Below are 23370 nucleotides of genomic sequence, written 5' to 3' on the forward strand. Positions count from 1 at the left end.
GAATAGCACACCCCTGCCCAGAACCCCAAAGAGCCACGACTCTGAAAATGCTGAGCCCCGCTGCTCAGCCCTGGCCAGAGCAAGAGCCTGCCCAGCAAAGCTGCTCTTGGATTTGGGCAGCTGTTCGAAATTTCCAGAAGTCCTGCCCACTACACTTCGTATTCTATGCTGAAGCCAGGATACATGCAAGGAAATAGGCACTTACAAGCAGCTTAGCTATTTATTAAGTCAGTAGAAAAATGACTTTACAGGTTTGCGGTGCAATACAGGAGATGGGGACCTACCCCCATGCTAGAGCGCTCCAGTCCAGTCCAGTGCCCAAGTGTGGTCTGCATGTGTATGTGTGAGCACGTGAGCTGCCTGGACGCCCCAGAGCATCTCCTAAGTGTGCTGCCCCCGTGGGGGGCACCAGAATCTGTGCCCAGCAGCTGGGCCTGATGAGAAGAGTCTGAGGAGCTGGGCCCTAGAAGCGGCCCAGCACAGTGGCTAACAGAGCCATGCGTATGTACATGCCGTTCTCGGCCTGGCGGAAGTAGGCTGCTCGGGGGTCTGAGTCCACCTCCACGCTACAAGAGAAAGAAAACAGTTACCCCAGCCTGTCCAAGACTAAGTGTCCTCCCACAGCCAGCCCCTGGTGTATCCTCAATTTTGAAGCCGTGTCACCTTATCTCATTGACTCGAGGCATCGGGTGCATCACCACCATCTTCTTCTTGGCCCGCGTCATGATGTGGGGAGTGAGAATGAACTGGCCAAAGCACTGCGAGGCAGACGGGGGCCCTGTCAGCACCTCAGGGCCAGGGTGGCCGTAGGGCCACAAGCCTGGGTTCCTCCAGGGTTCTTTCCACACCCACATGCAGTTATCACAACTGAGAGGCCCAATCAAGCTCCTGGGGCCCAGCCTTCTTGGCCACTAGCCTGGATGCCCCGTGGCTCCAGCCCTGGCCTCGCCTCAGCCCTGGTACTCACAGCTTCATACTCCTGACTAGAGTCAAAGCGTTCCTTCTGGATTCGAGTCATGTAGAGCACATCAGTGTCAGGCAGCGCTTCCTCAATGCTCTCAAATTCCTCCTGGAGGGGGAGGCAGAGTCAGAGTGAATGCAGTGCCAGGCTCTCACTGCCCAACCCGCAGCTCCCCATGGCCTCCCAGGGCCTCACCTGCTTGGTGCCGCGGGCTGCCACAAAGGCCCGCACATTGGGTGGCATGCGCAGGCTGGGAGGTGCCACGTAGCGCAGGCTGACACGGTACTGGGTGAGCAGGCAGGCCAGGGAATGCACCGTGCGTCCATGCTTCAGGTCCCCTACCATTGTGATCTAGGGGAGGAACCCGATCACCAAGAGGGCCCCCAGATCAAGCACCTTGTCCCCCCAATTCAAAGCTTTCAGTCTCAGGATCAGGACACAGGCCTCCCTGATGCAGCATGCCTCGGAACAGAGAAGGTACTGCCCAACTGCCCCCACTCTTCAGACCTTGCCCGGGCAGGCTCCCAACCCCTGCCACTGTGCTCACCGTCATGCCATTGACAGTCCCAAGCTCCTCCCGGATGGTGAAGATGTCCAGCAGGGCCTGCGTGGGATGCTCTCCAACCCCATCGCCAGCATTGATCACTGGCCTTCGACAGTGCTTGGCTGCCAGCTGTGAAAATGGGAATAAGAAAGGAGAGCCTTGTCTTCTGCATCCCAGTGGCCCCTGCTCCCTGCCTGAGTCCCACTCTTCTTGGGTCCCCTCACCCATGTGGCCCAACCAGAGACTTGCAGTCATGTCCCTGGATCCATCCCAATCAACCCTGTCCAGTGGACAGCTGGCCTCACCTCCACGGCTCCAGGCTGGGGATGCCGAAGCACAACAACGTCGGCGTAGCAGCTCATGGTCTGCACAGAGTCAGCCAGGGATTCACCCTTTTGGACTGAAGACGTGGCTTCTGAGAAGCTGAGCACAGCGCCCCCCAGCCGGGCCATGGCTGCCGCAAAGGAACTGCTGGTCCGCGTGCTCACCTCGTAGAACATGGAGGCCATCACCTTCCCCTGTGGGGGGGAGGGCCAAGATTCAGTGTGAAAGTGTGTGTTCATCTTGGGGAAAGTATAGGCCGCTGCTTGCTTTGCCCACTTACACAGGAGGGACACTGAGAAAACTCCCTGCAAACCTTCTTGTGACCTGTCCTAACCTTGACATTTCTATTAGCATCGCTCTGAGCTAAAGGCTCTGCCACCGAAACACCGCTGGTAAACATCTGAATGAAATATTCATTCTCTGGGAGAAACAGAAACACCCCAGATCTATCCCACTGAATACATCTGCACAGAGCAAGTGACCAGATTAGCAGGCTGATGCACCGGCACTCAGGGTCTCACAAATCAGCTAAATACAGGTCAGAGGAGAGCAAACATGTGGGGGTCAGGGGTCTAGGTCAGCAGGACCTTCCAGAATAAAGAAGGCAGAGCAACTTATAGTGGAGGATCTGGACTCACACAAGGTGACCTATGGCAGGAGAGGGAGATCCCTCTGACAGGGTCCTGGATCTGTAGCCCACAGCCCTGACCCTGACCTTGAGGATGTCGAGGCTCCGCTCCTTCTGTACCATCATACGCAGTGTGTGTGCCACATTGAACAGGTGAGACATCTAAAAAAGACCCCAAGTCAGCTGGAAAGGCAGTGGACCCCAGAGGTCCTAGCCCCAACTTTTCAGATTCTCAAAGCTCTGGGTGTCCCCATCCTCCCTCCCCCAGGCACCTGATCCTTGGTGAACTGCTGGACAGACAGGATATGTTGACCCACTAATGAGTGCAGCAGGGGTGAGGTCTGGGGGTGCAGCAGGCCAGGGGTCCCCAGGTTCTGGGGTGACGCCTGTCTAGGTACTGGTGGTGGAGGGTAGCAGGTGCCATCAAGGGTTCCCATGAGCTCTGCAGTGAGGGACGGGGCAGAAGAGGTGGGTCAGAGGGCTCCTCCTACAGAGGTCAGGTCAGACAGGTCCCCAAAGTGAGCGTGGGCTCTGGGGAAGTCTCACCTGGTTCAGCTGCCTTCCGAGAGGACTTTTCCTTTGGCTCTTCAGCTACAAATAGGGCAACAGGACAGATATAAGCCTGCAACTAAGGTCTGTGAAGAACCCCCATTTCCCCACACTCTGGATCATAGCGTCTGTGTTAAACCAACTCACACAACAGTAGCTATAGCAGGTTAGGGGGCAACAAGGATCAGTAGCCCTGGGGACACACCAGTGATTTCCCACAGGGGCTGCTGTGTGAGAGCAGTGGTGCCCTCCCAGGGCCCGCCCAAGTGGCAAAGGGATCCTAGGCAAGGGGAACGGCCAGGCTCACACCAACCAGTAACCTGGATTTACCCCACGTTCTGCTGCCCCGTGGGATCCCAGCTCCTGGGCGGAGGAACACAGCTGCCCACAACAAGAAAGGGCTGTGAGAAGCTGTGGGGTACCTACCTCACAGAGGGCAGACTGATTTAGGCAAAGGAAGGTACAGCGGGTCAGACTAGTAGTATGAAGGAAAGGCAGGAAGAACAGGGTAAGTGGACCAAAGTGAGGTGCTGGTGGGTGGGGGGGGCTGTGAGCCCGACCCCAGTCCATCAGGGGGACATTGGGGGAAGAGAAGCCTGTCCCTACACATCTCTGAGTCCAGGTGGCCCCATCCTCCGTGTCACAGGACCCCCCTCTTACCTGGCAGACCTGGGTCAGAGGCTCGGTGGATTCGGGGAGGCAGGTGGAAGCGGCCATCGGGAAGCCCTGGGATAGCCCGGCGAGGCCTTTCGGGTGTCTGGAGAGATACAGGTCTCGCATTTTAAAAAGTACTGACCCAACTCCTCAAATTTAATTCCTCGAGAAAAGCCGAATTGCTCACTGTTCGTAGCGAGAATGGAATGGACCCTGTTCTCCATCATCTCCCCTCAGGTTCATCCCTCTGCTATACTGTTGTGGCACAGGAAGACCAACTAGCCTCCTAGAGGTGTGTGCTAGCCCCATGACAGGCTCTCAGATAAACCTCTGGTTGGGTTAATAAGGGGCTTGTGTTTCACCTAGGTAGGTAATCTCCTAAACTGAGAGTTAAGTCTATGTTTTGTAGTAGACAAAGAGATAGGTGGGGGACTTTCAGTGTCAACTACAGAGCCTTCCACCCCTAAACCACTAATTATAACACCTGTGCTGTTGGCTGTTCCTGGCCACATCCCCCAACACCCCCCTCCAGTCCCAAAGCACTGTGGATACCGTGGTTATCTCACTGGTGGCAGGGGCTGGAGGTGCGAGCTGGGGAACAACCCCCTGAGGCCACTTGCGTACATCCTGTCCGTAGCCCGGGGGCACCAGGACCTGCAGACAGAAAGCAGGAGCAGGCGAGTGAGCAGGGGGCAAAGAGCTGGACTGAGACCCTAAAGCAATGGAAGCCAGCAAAAAGGAAACACGCCCCAGGGGACCTGTGCCCACCCATGTCCAGGGCAGCTGGAGGAGGTGCTGGAACCACAGAGATGTGCCAGAGCAAGTTGACAATGGCACCAAGGAAGTCACTACTGGGATGGGGTTCAGGCCACACGCATACCTGCCCGTCAATATAGGCCACCTCGCCTCGTAGGACCACACGGCGGACGGTGCCCTTGACCTTCTGCCCTTCGAAGGGTGTCCAGTGGGCCTTGGAGAAGGGCATGTGGCTGGGGATGGTCCATTCATGCTCCAGATCCACCTGCCCAGAGTCACGGGTGATGCTAGGGTAGGGCCACACCTTGGAACAGCTGCGGGGGATACAGAGCCGCCCGCCCTCTGCAGCCGCCCACACGCCCACACCTCCACATAGGTGTCCTCCTGTGGGGGCAGGTGGAAGATCCGCCGAGGACCGTGGTGCAGCCGCTGCAGTAGGTCATCCAGAGTGAGCCGGCCCTCGCTGACAGCCGTGAGCAGCAGCGGCAGCATGGTCTCCAGCCCCGGGAAGCCTGGTGGAGGCCTGGGCCCACACTTCTCCTCCAAGGTGTGGGGGGCTGAAGGAAGAGAGCAGCACCCTCAGGCCCCATCGCCTCCACATCTGGGGAGTCACACAGGCCACCAGGATTGCACTGCCTCGCTACACGTCTCAATGCTCATCTCCTCTGGTTATTTGAAAAACAGATAAACCATGACAGCTGCCACCTTCTGGGGACTACACCTTTTACCCATGTTCTCTCATTTATAATTTTCATCATTTGCTCATTAGTTCCTTCAGGAAGCATTTATCAAGCACCCATCACAGACCAGGCACTGTGCTACAAAGGTCAAGTCCTTTGTATCCTCACAGAGCCCAGGGGCCCTGAGCTGGGGCACGAGCCCTGCTGGGCAGAAAGGTACACTGTGGGCCCTCTCACCATGATCTGAGGCGAAGCAGTCGATGACAGCCATGTTCTCCCACAGGGCCTCCACATCCTGGCGGGAGCCAAGCTCAGGCCGGACCTCGCCCTTCCCGGGCCCCAGGCGCTCCAGGTCATCGCGGCTTAGAAACAGATGGTGGGGCGCCACCTCACAGGTCACTGGCAGCCCTCGGGCCTTTGCGGCTTTAATCAGCAGGATCTGGAGGGACAGGAGATCTAGAAGGGGCCTCCCTCGTGCCCTGCCCTACAAGTCTCCACAGCCAACACCCCCTCTAGGAAAGTTACGGGGCAGACATGCTGAGGGTACTGGCTCGCTGCTCCCCACCCCCTCCGGCCCCCAAGAAGACCCTGACCTCTGGGTGTCACTGAGAAAACAGAAGGGGCACTGGGATCCCGGGTATACTCTCACCTCCTCCTTCCGTGCCACATGACATATGTGCACTGAGCGCTGGGTCAGCTGGGCCACCATGAGGATGGCGGCGACACTCTGTCGCTCCGCATGGGCGACAATGGGGAGGTGGGATGGCCATGTCTCAAAGTGCTGGGGACAGAAAGAATTTATCAGGGAGCATGCAGAGCCCTGAATTCTCTGAGGTCATCAGAGCCCAGAGCCCTCACAGAGCTCCTGACACCTCACTGTTGTTGGTTAGCCCACTCTGTGTAGTCCTCAAGCCAGGACACTGGCTGCCTCCTCCCACGTGCCCACTCCCTACCTCCATCCACTGGGCCACGTTGTCCAGCCGAAGCTCAGAGAAGGTTTCGTTGAGGTAGAGCTTTAGCCCAGCAGCAGACCCAGCCACAGCACCCAGGGTCCCTGCATTTTCTGACGAGGCCCCAAGAAATAAGGCAAAGTCACAGCGTGCGCCAGCCTCTGCCAGCTGGGGAAGATACATATGAGATAATGAGATAAGACCCCCTGGCATCCATGCCAGCCTGGGAACCAGTGGCCTAGGCCCCTAGGCTTCTGGGAGGGCACAAGGAAGATGGGTCTGGGAGATAGGCAGAGACGTCTGGATCACCGTGAAGCAGGAGTACAAGGGCTCACCTTCTGGGCCAGGGCCAGGGCAGGGGCATCAATGATAGGGGGCCGGGTATTAGGCATGGCACACACCATGGTCACGCCCCCAGCCAAGGCAGCAGCTGTGCCTGAGGCAAAGTCCTCCTTGTGTGTCCCCCCTGGTTCCCGCAGGTGCACATGGATGTCAATCAGTCCTGGGAGAACATGGATGTGGCAAGATTAGAGGAAGGTTCAGAGACACAAAGGACATCAAAGAGGTGAACTGGGGTGGTAGGAAAATGAGCAGCCACTGATACGGGTGAGAGGTGGCAAGGTTCCTCAGTCAAGGGCACAGAGGATCGTGGGAGGAAAGAGCTCAGTGAGAAAGATTCTGGCCCCCACACTCTATGCAGTCCAGGCAGGGTGTGGGTCCCACGGCCCAGATCTCTGAGCCAGATGCTACCAGTGTGCAGAAGCTGGGTTCTCCCAAAAGGTGCACTTACCAGGTAGTCGCACAAGCTTTTGGGAAGTCATACAGTCAACGTGCACCTTCAAAGGAGGGGCTGGCCCAATCTGGCCTAGGGCCTGCAGGTGAAAACCACAGTCAGCTCTGATTTAAGGGCAACCCAGGAGTTGTAGGTAGGGACTGGGTTTTTGCATAAACCAGGCTCTACCTCCCAATACCCAACTTCTCTCTGTAGCCCCAAAGCCCGGTTATTACCGTAACTGCTTCATACTGAGATTTCCCAACCCCATGGCACACTCACTTCTCCCTCTTGTCCCATTAACACTGGCTGTTGCTCTCCTAGCACCCAGGTCCCAGGTACCTCTACAAACAGTTTGGTGCACTTGATATCGATGATGAGAGGCACAGAGAAGTCAGCGGCCAGGCGCCGGGTACGGTAGCCCTTGGTGACAAAGGAAGAGAGACGCCGGCCCCCAGCTCCACGCATTGACAGGTTAATCACTAGCTCAAAGTGATTCTCAGCCAGCTGCTCCAAGATGCTTCGCTGCGGTGGGCACTCACCATCCACTGCCTCCTCAAAGTGCCAGTCCACAGCTGTTACCTGTGGCCCAGAGATAAGGTCAGGGCCAACCTGAACCTGGCAGGAGTCACGAAGGACAGCAAAGGGAGGAGAGGTAGCCCAGGAACCCATGAGGAAGAGACTGAGGACCTATAGGGTGGGGACCAGGGCTGCCTCTATTTATTATTGGCAGAGTACATTCTTGATAGGAAAAACATCTACTCTATGGTTATCAAGAACTGTGCAATATGAGCCCATACATGTACATGTAGAAATAATATTCTGGAAAGAAATACACCAGAATGTTAAGAGTGGTAGACTGTAAGGAAAATTTTTTCTTTGCTTTTCCGTATACTCTATTTGCTCTATGCAGAATATAGAGGATTTATGCAACGAAAGAAAAAGCAAGGGAACACAGAATTCTCTGGTACAAAGCAGGGGTAGGTTGCGGGAGCCCCGGTACCTTGACACCATGCTCAGTGTAGAAGTCAGCAGTGCCCAGGCTGGCGTAGAGGCTGTAGCCCAGGCTCTCCAGCAGCCGCACAGTTGGGAGCAGCTCACTTTTGTTCTGAACCAAGCAGAAGGAGGATGCGGTTCTATCTCTTCTGTCTTCCACTTCAAGGTCAGCCCAGGCCCAGAGAACCAAGGCTATCTGCCCCCACCTCTCTGGGCAGCCCCCGCCTCTGGATTCTGTACCTTATAGCTGCCAATGGTCAGCAAGATGTTCTTCTTGGGGATCTTAAAGCCAGTGCTTAGCATGGCCTTGAGGTAGGCCTCGCAACGGCTCTCCCCGAAGCCAGCCACTTCCCCGGTACTGGTCATCTCCACACCCAACACCACATCAGCACCCGCCAAGCGTGAGAAGGAGAACTGAGGCACCTGTGGGAGCAGGATGTGAGACACCAATGCAAGGAGGGCCCACCTCTCCTCATCAGAAGCAGCAGCCACAGTTCCTTTCCCGTGGTCTCAGCCAGACAGCAGGGTTAGCCTTGCCTGCTGCTGCTCTGCCTGTGCTCTACACCAGCAGGTGAGCTGCTTCTCAAATATAGTTCGGGTCTTCCGGCAGTTTCCACTAAGCTAATTCCTTGGCCTTGGAACACTTCCTCAACAAGCTCTGCCAATCAAACATCCTGACCACCCTTCAGAACTCCATTTAAATACCACCCCTCCCAGCCCTTCCCAGGTTACTCCTTTTGGAAGTGCCATCTCTTGTCTGTAAACTCCTATAGCATTTTAGTCTTATCTTTACTACGCAGGTTTACCATAGACTGTTCTAGAAACAAGCTATTTTTTAACCCAACTTCCCTGGTCTCCATTACTAGTGTGAGCTCTTAAAGGACAAAGACCCTTATCACCCTTGTGGCCCATGATAGGTGCTCAGTTTACATGCGAACTCACATGTGTGGTAAGTGAACTCTCTCCCACTATGTCTCCCTGCTTCTGACTGCTAACCTCAAGGTTTCAATCCTCCGTACCTTTACCCCCACGACTCCGGAGCCAGTCATGAGCCCCACAGGTTCCACTTCTTCCCCCATGATGACGCGTGTGGCCAAGGCTACTAGGTCCACACCTAGTGTTTTCGAGACGAAAGGGAAGGAGCGAGAGACACGCACGTTGCATTCGATAACTTTCAGCTGGTCATCCTAGAGCAGACAGGGATTGGTCAGACCTCCTGTAGGCTGGGCTTGCTGACACTATTCCACTGACCTGGACTCTTTCCCTCATTTACCATTCTGTGGGTAATCAACCTTGAACAGGGGAACAGGGATCAGGTTGTGAACAGACTGTCACAAACCATTACAACACCGTGGGCTCTAGCTAGGAGCCCCTTCCCTCCAGCTTTTGGGCCTACTCTGATGAGGGCAGGAGACAGTGAGTGCTCACTGGCACTGTGGCCAGCACAGAGCAAGAAGGTACTAATGCCCGTTAGTCTCTTCCTTTAGCCCCCTCTTACTACCTTGGCAATGAGCTGCAGATTGAAGGGTCCTGTGACCTGCAGCTCCTGACCCACAGCGTGCACAATGGCTTTAATCCGCTCCAGGGTTTTGGCAGTGATGTCCTGCGGTGGGGTCACCAGTGTGGCATCGCCTGAATGCACGCCTGCATTCTCCACATGCTCAGAGATGGCAATGGCTGCCACTACACCATCACGGGCCACAGCATCCACATCAATCTCCTAGTGGGGACGTGAAGGCAATGTGATGTAGGGCAGGGACCATTTTCTTCTCCCACTTGCCCCAGGAGGCTCCCTTCCTTGAAGAGACTTGATACAACCCATCTTTCCCCGTCTTTTGTGCCTAGAAATTGTTGTAGGACCAGAGAGAGGAGTCTCCTCTGAGGCTGGGGAGCCTGCCCTCAGAGACTTGTTTGAGGCCCTACCTTAGCCTCCTGGATGAACTTGGAGATGACCACAGGGTGCTCCTTAGAGACGGCTGCTGCACTGCTCAGGAAGCGCTCCAGGTCGCCGTCAGTGTAGGCCACATTCATAGCAGCGCCACTCAGCACGTAGGAGGGGCGCACCACGCAGGGGTACCCCACTGTCTGGCAGAACTGGCGAGCAGACTAAGAAGGGTGCAGCTGGGTTGGTCACACTCACCCCTGACCGCATCTAGCCTCCAGCCCCCAACCAAGCCCCAGCCCACCTCTAGGTCACTGAGTTCCCTCCACTGAGGTTGGCTGATACCAATGGTGTCGAGGAGCCGGGAGAACTTGAAACGGTTCTCAGCCGAGTCGATGGCTTCAGGGGAAGTACCCAGCACCCGGCACTGCTGCCGATGCAGAGCCATGGCCATGTTGTTGGGCAGCTGTCCACCCATAGATAGGATCACACCTTCAGGGTTCTCTAGCTCATAGATGTCCATCACCACCTTAGTGCAAGAGGAGAATCAAGTGGAGGTAGCAGGTGGTCAGGGATCTGAGCCTTCCTGCTCACTGCTTCTCACCCTCTACCCACGTCCCCTCAAACCCCACAGAGCCCAAAGAATCTTAAGTCAGCCAGCCATTCCCACTTGACCCTGGCCACCCAGGCTAACGAGCAGCCTTCAACTCTCTCACCTCAAAAGAGATCTCATCAAAGTAGAGTCGGTCACACATGTCATAGTCAGTGCTGACTGTCTCTGGGTTGTAGTTCACCATGATGGTCTTATATCCCATCTGTGAGAGGGAGGGAAATGAGATTGAACTATAAGATGGGAGGAAAAACATGGAAAAACTAAGGCAAAGCCAAAAAGCTTTCTCTGAAATAGCTGTATGGGACACCTGCCTTGGGAGGGAAGTGGGGCCAAGCACTAGAGAGACAGGTACAAAGTATTGGGAGAAAAGACACATACCCTGTGTGAGGCACAAGATGGCCTAAGGGGAGTCCCCCGCCCCTACCACCCCCACACTCTTCCCAAAGCTCTAAGCATAGCAATTAACAGAAAGTGCCAGGATTAAACGTGGGCGTAAGGCAACTGCTGGAACTGAAAGAGAATAGAACAGCAGATAAGACGGTAGGAAAGATTAGCTCTTGGACCTTTCGGAGCTGCCGGATGCAGCCCACAGCACACCAGTCAAACTCAACGCTGGAGCCTATACGGTAGACGCCAGAGCCAAGGACCAGGACGTGAGGCGTTCGAAAGGTGAGATCATGGGTGGTGCCCCAGTATGTCAGGTACAAATAATTTGTCTGGGCTGGCCACTCAGCTGCAACTGTGTCAATCTGTTTCACTGCTGGGCAGATTCCCAACTCCTGACGCAGTTTGCGAACCGCCAGCTCTGTGCTAAAGGAGAAGAAGGGTCAAAAATATAGCCCTGGTGGGGTTCAGACTTAGTAAAGGGGTGAGATCCCAGGGCAGGAATTTAAGAGGAAAACAACCCAGGGATGAAGGTCAGAAGCCTCCAAAACACCCCAATCTCTCCGAGGGCCCCTCACTGGTACCAAGATTCTCTGCCCCACATCCTCAGCCCAAGGCCCTCACCACCACCTCTGACCTCAGAACCGCAAGGGCGATCTGCTTGTCTGAGAAGCCAAGGCACTTGGCCTGGTGTAGCAGGTCTGGGGGCAAAGGCTGTCCACGGTGCTGTTCCAGCAGCTGGGCGTGTGCTATAATCCGCTTCATCCGGTGCAGGAACCAGCGGTCGATGCGTGTGAGTTCATACAGCCGCTCCACAGAATAGCCAGCCCACAGAGCAGCTGCTACCACAAAGATCCGCTTATCAGTTGGCGTCTCCAACTCCTAATGGGGAGGGCAGACAGATGGATATGGAAGGACTGCGCAGAGGGAGGAGATGTACGATTGTTAAACAAAATATTCCCAATCTATTTTTAGCACCTCATAAAGCCTGAGAGCATGAGTGACACTGTTTTAGGAAAAGACACTGCAAAAAAGGAGCCAAAGCAGCAACTCTGTAATTGCAAAAACCTGTATATAAATCCTACCTCTGCCACTTTCTGGCTGTGCAGCTAATGTATTAACAAGTTCCACAAGCTCTCTAGGCTTGTTTCAATGTCCACAGAAACAAGTTTAAGAATATATCCTTATAAGGGGCGCCTGGGTGGCTCAGTCAGCTAAACGTCCAACTTCGGCTCGGGTCATGATCTCATGGTTTGTGAGTTCAAGCCCCACATCAGGCCCTGTGCTGACAGCTCGAAGCCTGGAGCCTGCTTCAGATTCTGTCTCCCTCTCTCTGCCCCTCCCTTGCTCACAGTCTGTCTGTCTCTCTCAAAAATAAACAAACATTACTAAAAAAAAAAAAAAAAAAAAAAAAAAAAAAGAATACATCCTTATAGAATAGATGAGAGGAACCACAAAATTCTGAGCCAAGTGAAAAATGCAAATGTCTAGTAATGACTGCTGCTATTAATGGTAACATGTCCACAGACTGGGGACAGAGGAGGGTCCATTTCAGGGGTGTTGCCAGGGGAAGAGAGCCACTTACCATGTCACTGACCGGCTTTACTGTGTGATCAAAGCCCACACAGTTCTCATCTACCATGCGAAGAGCCTTCTGGAAGGCTTCCTCAAAAGAACGCCCAATGCCCATGACTTCACCTGGAGGAACAGGATGTGAAAACTGAGGCCCTGGAGGTAGGAGGTTCCTATGTCTATGATTTAGTCAAGATTCTGGAAGATTCTCAGGACAAGAACCAAAGCAGCGGTATGTATCGTGTTTTGTTATTGAGCAAGCTTAAACTGGAACTTCTCTCCTTACCATTTTCTGTTTTGTGTTTATTACGGACTATGAAATTAAGATGCCTAAAATGGACATGTGGATACTAGAAACAGTGCAGCTGATCACAATGGCCCAACTACTGATAGCTATCCAGTTATGTGCTTTATTCCTATTATGATGACCCCATCTGGGATCAGTCTCATCCTTTAAAACTTTTCAACAGTCTGAATAATAGGAAGATGATCCCACTGCTCTTTGAACCCATCCAGAAATAATCACATTCACAACTCTCATTTTAGAGTATTCCTTCCTGGACTTCTTTCAAATATATGTTTTATATATGACTATAGTACACATACGATTTCTATCATGCTTTTTCCTTTATCATAACCATGTTCCCACACTGCTTTGTGACCTTATTACCGGCAGTTTAATTCCTGTATGATTTACCATAACTTAACTACTCACTTATGGAAGGACACCTAGCTTTGAAGTGTTCATCCTTCTAAGTGAGGCTGTGAGTTCTTCAGTGCTTTGGGTTATTTCCTTAGGATAAACTTGCAGAAGTACAGGAGAAATAGGTAAGAATTTTCTGGGTCTTAATAAGTATTACTTGCTTCACAGAAGTTTATGCTTACAAGTATAAGTTTCACCATCTTCTAAGAAGTACATATAATCGTTTTTAACAATTTTTCTCTTAAATTTGCTCATTTTAGCTAGGTTTCTATTTATTAATAAAAGGGAACTCCCCTCTCCCTACAACTCCCCAGATTTGCTTATTGATTTCCTCGTCCACAAAGTTTTATAATGTCCTCTGACGATTTACCCTAGGATCGTCTTACCAATTGTGTTTTCTTTCTTTCTTTTTTTACTAACTGTATTTTTCTATTTACAATCCTAATTGTTTCTTCAAAAGAACTTTAAAACACTAAAATGCTAATAGCAGTGTTAAGGAAGAGAATGATAAATGATTTTGTTCAATTCCTTTGTAATATGGTTTTATTGTAAATGCTTATTTTGAGTAAGAGAGATACCCAACATATTCACATATACATGCCTAGGAAGATTCTGGAATCATATATATACCCAAATAATCCCTGTGTAACAAGACTATAGAGGATTACTCTTTTTTGGTTCAACTACTTTACTAATTTCTCAATGGTTCATGTATCTTACTTGCACGATAAAAGTCACAAAAAGTTATCAAAGAAGATCATGTTCTAAGAACACCTGAATAGATATAAAACATTAAACATGTCATCTGGGGATTAATCTTTATCCTATTTTTAGTCCACTTCTTTTACCAACAATTTAATTATGGCTTTATTCCCATGTTTATCGTAATTTTCACACAACAGGAATTCATCTCCAGAAGGAACAAGTTGGCAGTCTTGTAAGATTTCTAAAAATTCCAAAATAATATCTGAGCTTACTTAGACTTGCTTGTTTAAAGGCTACTATTGATGGGGTGCCTGAGTGGCTCAGTTGGTTAAGCCTCCGACTCCAGCTCAGGTCATGATCTCATGGTTCGTGAGTTCGAGCCCCGCGTCAGGCTCTGGGCTGACAGCTCAGAGCCTGGAGCCCGCTTCAGATTCTGTGTCTCCCTCTGTCTGCCCCTTGGCTGTTTGCACTCTGTCTCTCGCATTATCTCAAAAATAAATACACGTTAAAAAATATATATAAAAAAATAAATAAATAAAGGCTACTATTGCTGTAAATGGAAATTTGCAACACAATGAAATGCTCTTATCCTTGGCTGGTGGCACTGTGGTATGTGAAATGCTTGCTTTGGTTGAAACGTTTTAGAACAGTCTACCGTGACTTAAAGGGACATTACAGGAAAGCGTATTAACTCAATTCCAGCATACTCTACCACTGCTTGCATGCTGTTCGCTACTAAATTTCCTTGTTTTTATGAAAAAGGGCTCTGATGTTCTGCTCTGATCTTAAACATGTTAAAAAATTTGGGGGGTGATCATGGCAGAAAGTACCCAGAGAAGCTGATAGGCGTTAACGACAACTGCCACTGTGCTAACTTGGATATACAAGGGTTCACAAAACAACAGGCATCATTTCCCTGAAGCATCAGTATTTAAAGTCACATGGAGAACAAACTGTCACTGGCATTAACAACCTAGTGATGAGGCCGTGGGCAAAATGCAATGCAAGGCTGTGGGTAGAATTTCATGAAACTGGTCTTGCCGATGACAGGCAACATAGTAGGACAGAGGTGCACATAACTAGCAACCGGATCTAGTTTTCAGTTCTTGGCTCTACCCTCTACTCAGCCATGTCACCTTCCTTCTGCGGGCACCTCAGTTTACTTATTTGTAAACCAAGAGAGAGGAGATAGTTTGATGGCCATCACCCCATCACAGAGATTCTGACAGATGGCGGGGGAGTGGAGGTGGCATGTGTATTCTGGCACAGATTTCCAGATGCCTTTGATTCCCGCTCTTGATGAGGACCACGGAGTTTGAAACGTCCCAGTTCTGAGAAACTATGTTCTCAAGCTGCCGCTAATATAGGATCTGAAAGCCTATGCCAGGGAACTAACTTATGATATTCTAGATTCTTAGGACTGCTGGGACCCCATAGAGTGACCTGGGGAAGGATTTCTTGGGGCACGTCTCACTCACCGACGCTCTTCATGCAGCTCCCGATCTTTGTGCTGACACGGAGGAACTTGCTGAGGTCCCAGCGAGGGATCTTTACCACACAATAATCCAGGCTAGGTTCAAAAGCCGCTGTTCCCCCTGTCACTGAGTTCCTGGGAGCCGTCACGGGGAGGTGTCAGGACAGAGTGGGAGACGTAGAGTGAGCTTCCAGATAGCTTCCTCTGACCCCACACATCCAGGCCAGTATCTTTTTTAAATTCCTTGTCCCATGAATGTTTTCTTCAGCTCCCCTCCCCATCTCTGTGATCTTTTCCCCACCCTTGTACCTGAGCTCAGGTAGAGGGATGCCCAATGCTAGCTTCGCTGCCACATAGGCCAGTGGATAACCTGTGGCCTTACTGGCCAGGGCAGAGCTTCGAGAGAGCCTGGCATTCACTTCAATGATGTAATACTGCAAAAAGACAGAGAGAGAGAGAGAGAGAGAGACAGAGAGAGAGAGAGAGAGACAGAGAGAGAGAGAGAGAGAGAGACAGAGAGAGAGAGAGAGAGAGACAGAGAGAGAGAGACATCAGATAACTGGCCCAGAAGGCCCACCTAGGAGAGGTATTAGAAGGGCCAGAAAACTAAGCCCTCTCCAAAGGCACAGATAGCAAAAGCACCACCCCCATCCCAGTCCAACCTTACCACAGACAATCCTGACTTCTACTTCAAGGTCTGTAGGGCCAAAGAGTCCCCTGGCCTCAAGGACCCAAAATTATGGATGGAGATCCAACAGCTAGAATATCAGCTCCAGGGCCTAGAGTCTCACCTGCTCAGACTCGGGGTTCAAGGCGTACTGCACATTGCATTCCCCGACGATTCCAAGGTGCTGGGTCACCTTGATGGCTGTCTGCCGCAGTAGCTGGTATTCCCTGTCATTCAGTGTCTGGCTTGGAGCCACGACTATGGATTCTCCAGTGTGGATGCCCAATGGGTCCAAATTCTCCATGTTACACACCTGTGAAAGAAGGATCCCGTGGAGGTCACGGCCAAAGAAAGTCAAGAGAGGCAAGAGGCTGCATCCCAGGGTCCTGTTGCTTTTGGGGCAGTACCCATTCTGGGTCTGAGGGACATCGAACCCTCAAAGATCTCAGCTCTGACCTCTGCTCTTACTGGAGCTCACACTGCCTGACATTACTCCCAGCCCACCTCCATCACTCACCGTGACACAGTTGCCATAGGCATCTCTCACCACTTCGTACTCAATCTCCTTCCATCCCTTCAGGGACTTATCTACCAGCACTTGGCTAGTATGGGCAAAAGCTGGGGCCACAAGAGCAGAGAGCTCCTCCCTGTTGGAGGCAAAGCCAGAGCCCAGGCCACCCAGGGCAAAGGCCGCACGAACCAGCACAGGATATCCCAGCCGCTCAGCAGCTGCCTGGGCCTGTAATGAGCAGAAGAGATGAACACAGTGATCAGGCCTCGACTGCTTGCTGCATAGAGGGTTCCTGGCCCCAGAGAAAATAAGACACAAAGAAAATGACATCATTCCACCTTCCCCCAACCGCCCCTCGAACCTGTTCAAGAGAATTTGCCGCCTCACTGGGGGCCACATGCTCTCCAATCTCTGCCATCCTGGAGGCAAATGCCCGCCGATCTTCAGTCAGTTCAATGGTTTCCACAGGTGTGCCCAGGACCCGGACCCCATACCGAGCTAACACTCCAGCCTTGGTTAGCTCCACACCACAATTCAGAGCTGTCTGGCCCCCAAAAGTCAGTAAGATGCCATCTGGGCGCTCATTACGGATCACCTAAGGGAGAAGAGGAATAACAAACGTTAGGACCTTGGGGGTATAGAGTGGATCAAAGAAGTTTAGAAACCCAGAGTGACCACAGAATACCCCTGCCCACGTGGGTCCCTTCCTCAGTCCAGCCTTATGCCAGTCATACCTGGGTTACATAGTGAGGCGTTATGGGAAGGAAATAGACTTTGTCAGCCAGCCCCTGGGAAGTCTGCACTGTGGCAATGTTGGGGTTTATCAGCAACGTCTGGATGTTTTCCTCCTTCAGGGCCTTAATCGCCTAGGGAGACAAAAATGGCGTACCAGCCTCCCCTACAGAAGCAAGACTACCAAGTCTGAAACCACCAATGTGTCTCTCCCTTCCTGTACTCCCAGTCTCTCATAACCAACTCCTTTTCCTTAGCACCTCACCTTTCTGAACATTCCCCAGATCTCCTGATTCATTCTCTCCCTACAACCAATGTTTATGCCTCAGCCCTCTCCTCAAGACCATCCGTTCCTGAGGGTCACACACCCAGAGGAGCAGGGATGGACATGCTTTACCTGAGAGCCTGAGTAGTCAAACTCTCCAGCTTGGCCAATGGAGAGGCCCCCAGAGCCCAGGATCAGAACCTTTCGTGGTGGTGGAAGCCCAGAGCCTGGGGTGGGAATCCCAGGGGGACAGAGGCGCTCAACCAGCCGCTCTCGAACTGTGGAGGCAAAGAAAGTCATAAATGTTAGAGCTGAACGAGACCTGAGAGACCTGTATTAACTCCCACACTTTACAGAAGAATTCAAAACAGGTCATCCCTCTAATGAGTGGCAGACGTGGGACAATGACCCAGGACTCTTGACTCTGGAGCTCCTTTCAGTAGAAGAAGTAAATGAATCATCTTGGTTTGGTTGCTTTCCCACCTCATCCCCTTAACCTTCCAAACAGATCTCAGTTTCCTAGGGCATGCCCATTTTATGCCCATCCTGGAGCCAACCCTGTTCTTACTTCTACTTAGTTCTACAAAACTAAGGGGCTTACCTGTCTGGCCCCCGGGGTTCCCAGCTGTGGCTTCTTTCACAGTTTCCAGAAAGATATCAAAAAGCAGCTCCATATCTGAAGGACCAGCTTGGTGCTCTGGGTGAAACTGGACACTGTTGAAGAGATGGGATCACGAAATCTGCCACTATCCCTGACTTGGGAACTGGTAGTCTTGGAAGCGGGCATCAGGATAGATGATTGGGGCCCACTGTTGCGCTTCCTTTTTTGATCTTCAAGACCCCGGGGCTTCCAAGCTGTACAGATCCAGTCACCCTGCCGGAATCACTCTAGCTCACCTGAAGAAGGGCAGGCTGTCATGTACAATGCCTTCATTGGAACGATCATTGGCGTTGGTAAAGAGAGGAAGCCAGCCGGCTGGCAGTGAGTCTGTTTCCACAGCAAACCCATGGTTCTGGGATGTCAGAAAGCAGCGCCCAGAGCCCACTAGCAAGCATGGCTGATTATGGCCTCGGTTCCCATATCTGGAGATGGAAGCACACTGAGTCACAGGCCCTCTTCACCCTCCCTTCACCATTGTACCAAACCCAGCTTTTGTTGAGCTTAGGACCCTCACCAGCCCCTGCTCCTGTTTCAACACTAACGAACACCAACTCTATTCCCATCCCCAAGACTCCCCACCGCTCATGTCAGTAGTTCAGGCCCTTCCTCTCCCCACAAGTCCCACCTCATCTTGTATGTCTTGGCCCCAATGGCTAAGGCCAACAGCTGGTGTCCCAGACAGATCCCGAAGACAGGTCGGGGATCAGGCTCAGATAAGACACGGCTCAGTGTGGATACCACACTGGGATAGGAGGCAGGGTCACCAGGGCCATTACTCAGGAAGACACCCTCATACTCTGGAGTGGGCAGAAAAGATGATGTCAAAACCAGTAGTTTAACCAGAGAGACAAACTTGCAGCCTTTCCTTACCATCAGAGCAAAAGCCCTGATCTCTGTCTCCTTCCCTGCAACTCATGTTGACTTATAGCGACTGGACCAAGGGACAGATCTTCCACCCAAGCTACCTGTCTGTAGCCCTATACACGCCCCAGCTACTCACCCTGGCTGTCTAATGCATGGTCCCACGGTACCACAGTGACCTCAGCTCCACGCTGGCACAGACATCGGATCTGATTGTACTTGAGACCACAATCCAAAGCAAGGATCCGAGGGGTGCCCCCTGCATTGAAGACCCGTGGAGCCTGAAGAATAAAGGGCAAGAGCGGGCAGTTGTAATCAATGAGTATAGATATACACACACCAACCCCTGCCTTTGAGGCCTCTTCTGATTTGCCCTCAAGTGTTCACCCGTTAGGAACAGAATAAAACTGATGTGCTATAGCTTGCAACATTTTCCCACTCTACCTCTGTACCTTAATCGAGACCTCTGGCACCAGGGGGCGGGCATTGGGGTCCAAGAATGGCAGGGCTGAAGGCTCTGTTCCATCTTGGACCAGCTTTCCCAGCAGAGACCCTTGCTCTCTCAACTTCTTAGTCAGCTCCCGAGTATCCACTCCTGTCAAAATAGCACACTCTCAGAGATCACACTCCCCCAACTCAGTCATGCATGAGGTTAGACTTTCAGGAGCACTGCATTCCAGAGCCCTGAGTCACACACAGCTGTTCTATGGGCATCAAAATCCTGGGCCATCCTGATGGAAGTACACTACCATGAAGTATTCTTGCTAAAAATATCACATCTGAATTGAACCATGACTTCTAGATTTGTTTACAGAAAATAATATCAGGAGACAAAAGAACACACTAAACAACACTACAGGAACGTAATTGACAAAATGCAGCTTGTGGGATACTCTAAAGGAAAACCAACTTGTTTTTGTCAAGTGGGTTACAATACCCATAAATTAGACATACCAACCAAATGCAATATATGAATCTTATTTAGATCCAAATTCAAATAAGCAATAAAAAACATTTAGATAATAGACAAATCTATAAATATCGCCTGAATATTTAGAAATTATTGTTACTTATTTAAAGGTACCATAATGTTATTGTGGCTCTTTTATTTTTTTTTAATATTTTTAAATGTTTATTTATTTCTGAGACAGAGACAGACAGAGCATGAGTGGGGGAGGGTCAGAGAGAGGGAGAGACACAGAATCCGAAGCAGGCTCCAGGCTCTGAGCCGTCAGCACAGAGCCCGACGCGGGGCTCGAACTCACGAACCATGAGATCATGACCTGAGCCGAAGTCGGTCTCTCAACCGACTGAGCCACCCAGGCGCCCCCGTGGCTCTTTTAAAAAGGACTCCTTTTTCATAGATTAGTGAACTATTTGTGGCTGAAATGATACAACGATGGAGACCTGCGTCAAAATAATTAGGGGGGTTCTAGTCATGGTGGTGCAGTTAAGTTTAGTCCTCAGTTAATGATTACAGAAGCTGGGGGTTCATTATATTCTTCTTTCCTTTTGTATGTACAAAATTTTCCATTTGAGTGAGAACTCAGTTCTTTCTCCAATTCCCAGACCCTACTCTAAACCTTCCAAATCTGATACATTCTATCACAACCTCAGACTGGAGTCCCAGTAGTGCAAAAGAGATCTCCATTCTTTCCATCCAGGCACCTGTGTTCTGCCCGGACACAACTGTGCTAGCACCGTACCTTGCAGGCCAGGTATGCCATGCTGTTCCAGCCACTGATGCAGGGTGTGGGTGGCGCTCCAGTGGCTGGGTGTGGGGCAGCACTCTCCCACCACCAGTCCTGCCACATGGATCCCTGAGGATTCAAACCACTGTCGACGGAACGAAGAGAGCATGAGGGGCCGAGGGCCACACATCTTCCTATCTTCTTTTCCCAACGTACGGCTGAGACCCTACACTTCACCCCCACTGAATAAATGACCCAGTCATTCCTTTAACACAGCAAGCATCTCCTGCTTTTGTCCTTTCCCAACAATGTTGTTCCTCATATGAAACACCAAAAGCTGGGCCCTGATTAAGAACTGAAAATATTTTCCTTCCCTTCCTTTTCTTTAGTCCAAAACTGAGATTACAAATCCTACTTCTGTGAAGATACCACCCCCTCACTCACTGCAGTTTGTGCCTTCTCCTTAGGGCTCACCTAAACTCACTGTTTCTATTGTTCTTGCTACTTACATTGTATCATATATGTGTTTGTGTGTCTTCCTCACCAAACTGTGAACTCAGCAAGAACAAGGTGGCTGACACACAGTAGCAGTCAACAAACATTTACAGAGTGCCCACTCAGTGCCAGGCATTGTAACAGATGTTGGGGGAGGAGCAGTGAGTATGCAAAAAGACAAGATCCCTGTCCTTACCATATGAATTTACTACTTAGGGAGCCTGAAAATTAACAAAGTAACGTGCAAATAAACAAGATCACAATTACAGAATGTGGTAAAAACAGAAAATAAGATAGGTGCACAATACCTCATCAAATAAAAATAAAGGTTCAGGGTACAACGCTAGGCATGATTCTACCCCCCTCCCTGTAAGGGATAATAATAATAATAAAGTTAACATAAATTTGCTACCCAGTAGATAAACATTTAATAATTAAAGAGAAAAGTGGGTCATTTACATGGGAGGGAATGGTATATTTAAATCACATCTGTTTAGGGGTAGAGGTTTAAAAGAAAATGGATGTTGAGACTGTTCTTTACGGATCTGAAGGAGAATTTGGCAGAACCCTCCATGGCCAGGAAGACAAGTCTGCATATGGACAGGTGCATTCACAGCACACGTGCCACAAAAGTATCCATGGTGGGCTAGAGGCTCTAGGAGGCCTTACTCACCCTGGTTCTGTCATGGGCCTCAATTCTGCAGGTTTATAAACTCTCATTTTGTCAGTGCGTCTACAGCTAACAAAGCTAAAAACTGCCATATGTTAACCAACATACTGCATTATAAACTAGAATGCAGTGTACTTACAGATCTGTGATAAGGAATGGTCCTTTCACTCCTTATCTCGAGTTCCCTCTCCTAAATGTCAGGGTGAATTAAGGAATTAAAGGCCCACTAAGCGTGGAAAACCAGGACAAAATGAGTTTTGAGGAATACTGTATCTAGGCTGCAGTGATTTCCACTATTAATCTCTGTGGACTTTTTTCATTACTTTAATTTCCACAGCGCAACTTAGTTTCCAAATTCCAGAGGAGGAGGAATAGGTGGAACCTCACTGTGGGAGGAGACTGAGTCTTCTTATCTAGAGATAAGAACTCCACTGAAAAGTGGCAAAAAAAATGAGTCAAGGCAAGGAAAGTAGGTTTACAAGACGATTACCAACTTGGTTTGGTAGGTGAACTGGGACCCACAGCCACTGAGAAGGGTGTGGCCCTAATTTCCAGTCTCTTTCCTACTATGTATTTTAAAGCATTCCTCCCATCACACCACTGTTAAGAAATCTTCACTGGTTCCTTACCAAAATCCAGACTCTTTGGCTTGGCCTCCAGCACTGTGCCTCTTACGGTACTTAAGCTGTGGGTAGTACTTGTATTATCACTTCAGTGTGTATCTTTGTTCTCTCCAGGATGCCTAACTTAATGTCAATGTCTTCACTTGACTAACAGTTAATAACCACTGATTTGAAAAGATAAAGTACAGAAAGCATTGGGTGTGGCTACCTTACTGAGACCGAACTCATCCGTTTCATCTGCAGGGATGCCATAGTTGCCGATCAGAGGATATGTCAGCACTAAGATTTGTGCTTTGTAGGAAGGGTCAGTAAGGGCCTCGGGGTAGCCGACCATGCCGGTTTGAAACACTGCAAGAAAGAGGCAGGGCTGGGGCTTGGGCAGGACACCCTTCCCACCACTGCCCTGAGCGATGACAATGCCCCAGCGGAGGCTGCCTTGACCTTGAGGGATAAAAGGGGCTAGGGTGGGGACACGGGCACCAAATGGGGGTGGGAGGCTGGGTGTGCAGGCGGGAAAATGGCGGGTTTGGGCAGGGCAGGTTGGGCAGAGAGGGGCAGCAGAGAGTGGGATGAGGTCGGCAGCCGGCCCGAGCTTGCTTACCCACTTCACCGGCAGTCGACACAGCGGCCCCAAAGGGCTGGCCCCGCAGGACCGACCCATCCTCCAACATCAGGGCCGCCATGGGAACGGAGCTCAGAGGCGGGGGCGAGCACAGAGAAGCGGGAAACGCAGCAAGCCCCAGCCGATGCTAGAACCACGTGAGGTCGGCGCGCCAGGAGTCGGTCCACGTGGCTAACCGCGCTGGTGGCTGGAGCGCGGGCCGCGGAAGACGCAGGAGCTCCCGGCGCGCTGGGCGGCCGCAGACTGCGGCGGCGCGAGCTGCCGGCAGCGTGAAGGGCGGGGCCGAGCACGTAAGAGGGCGGGGCCAAGTTAACTTCGGCGTGGTGGGCGTCTCCTCTCCCCGCCCTCCCCAACACCGCCCCACCGCAAAGACCCGGGAAACCTGAAAAACAACCGCCTAGTCCAAAGCACTCTCTCCCACTCCA

General features: G+C 51.3%; 1 protein-coding gene across 1 annotated transcript; it reads right to left on the minus strand.

Annotated features, from left to right (window-relative positions):
* Nucleotides 1-206: 206 nt before the first annotated feature.
* On the minus strand, nucleotides 207-23366 carry CAD (carbamoyl-phosphate synthetase 2, aspartate transcarbamylase, and dihydroorotase). The gene is made up of 44 exons (XM_042982296.1): nucleotides 22925-23366; nucleotides 22532-22671; nucleotides 20551-20680; nucleotides 19297-19439; nucleotides 18984-19125; nucleotides 18609-18780; nucleotides 18220-18405; nucleotides 17924-18036; nucleotides 17455-17600; nucleotides 17060-17191; nucleotides 16687-16920; nucleotides 16332-16553; nucleotides 15939-16127; nucleotides 15457-15581; nucleotides 15152-15282; nucleotides 12279-12391; nucleotides 11331-11575; nucleotides 10873-11119; nucleotides 10413-10511; nucleotides 10001-10225; nucleotides 9738-9920; nucleotides 9316-9534; nucleotides 8834-9001; nucleotides 8055-8237; nucleotides 7822-7926; nucleotides 7161-7400; nucleotides 6837-6918; nucleotides 6382-6548; nucleotides 6050-6214; nucleotides 5746-5877; nucleotides 5334-5535; nucleotides 4783-4973; nucleotides 4541-4681; nucleotides 4213-4314; nucleotides 3667-3763; nucleotides 3004-3048; nucleotides 2730-2899; nucleotides 2545-2619; nucleotides 1811-2023; nucleotides 1509-1634; nucleotides 1157-1312; nucleotides 968-1069; nucleotides 664-758; nucleotides 207-566 (listed from the first exon to the last, which is right to left on the minus strand). Exons 1-44 carry the CDS (start codon nucleotides 23004-23006, stop codon nucleotides 464-466), a joined length of 6678 nt encoding a protein of 2225 aa, XP_042838230.1. The 5' UTR covers nucleotides 23007-23366; the 3' UTR covers nucleotides 207-463.
* Nucleotides 23367-23370: the final 4 nt, after the last annotated feature.

Source organism: Panthera tigris, chromosome A3, assembly GCF_018350195.1.
Source record: "Panthera tigris isolate Pti1 chromosome A3, P.tigris_Pti1_mat1.1, whole genome shotgun sequence".
Taxonomy (NCBI): domain Eukaryota; kingdom Metazoa; phylum Chordata; class Mammalia; order Carnivora; family Felidae; genus Panthera; species Panthera tigris.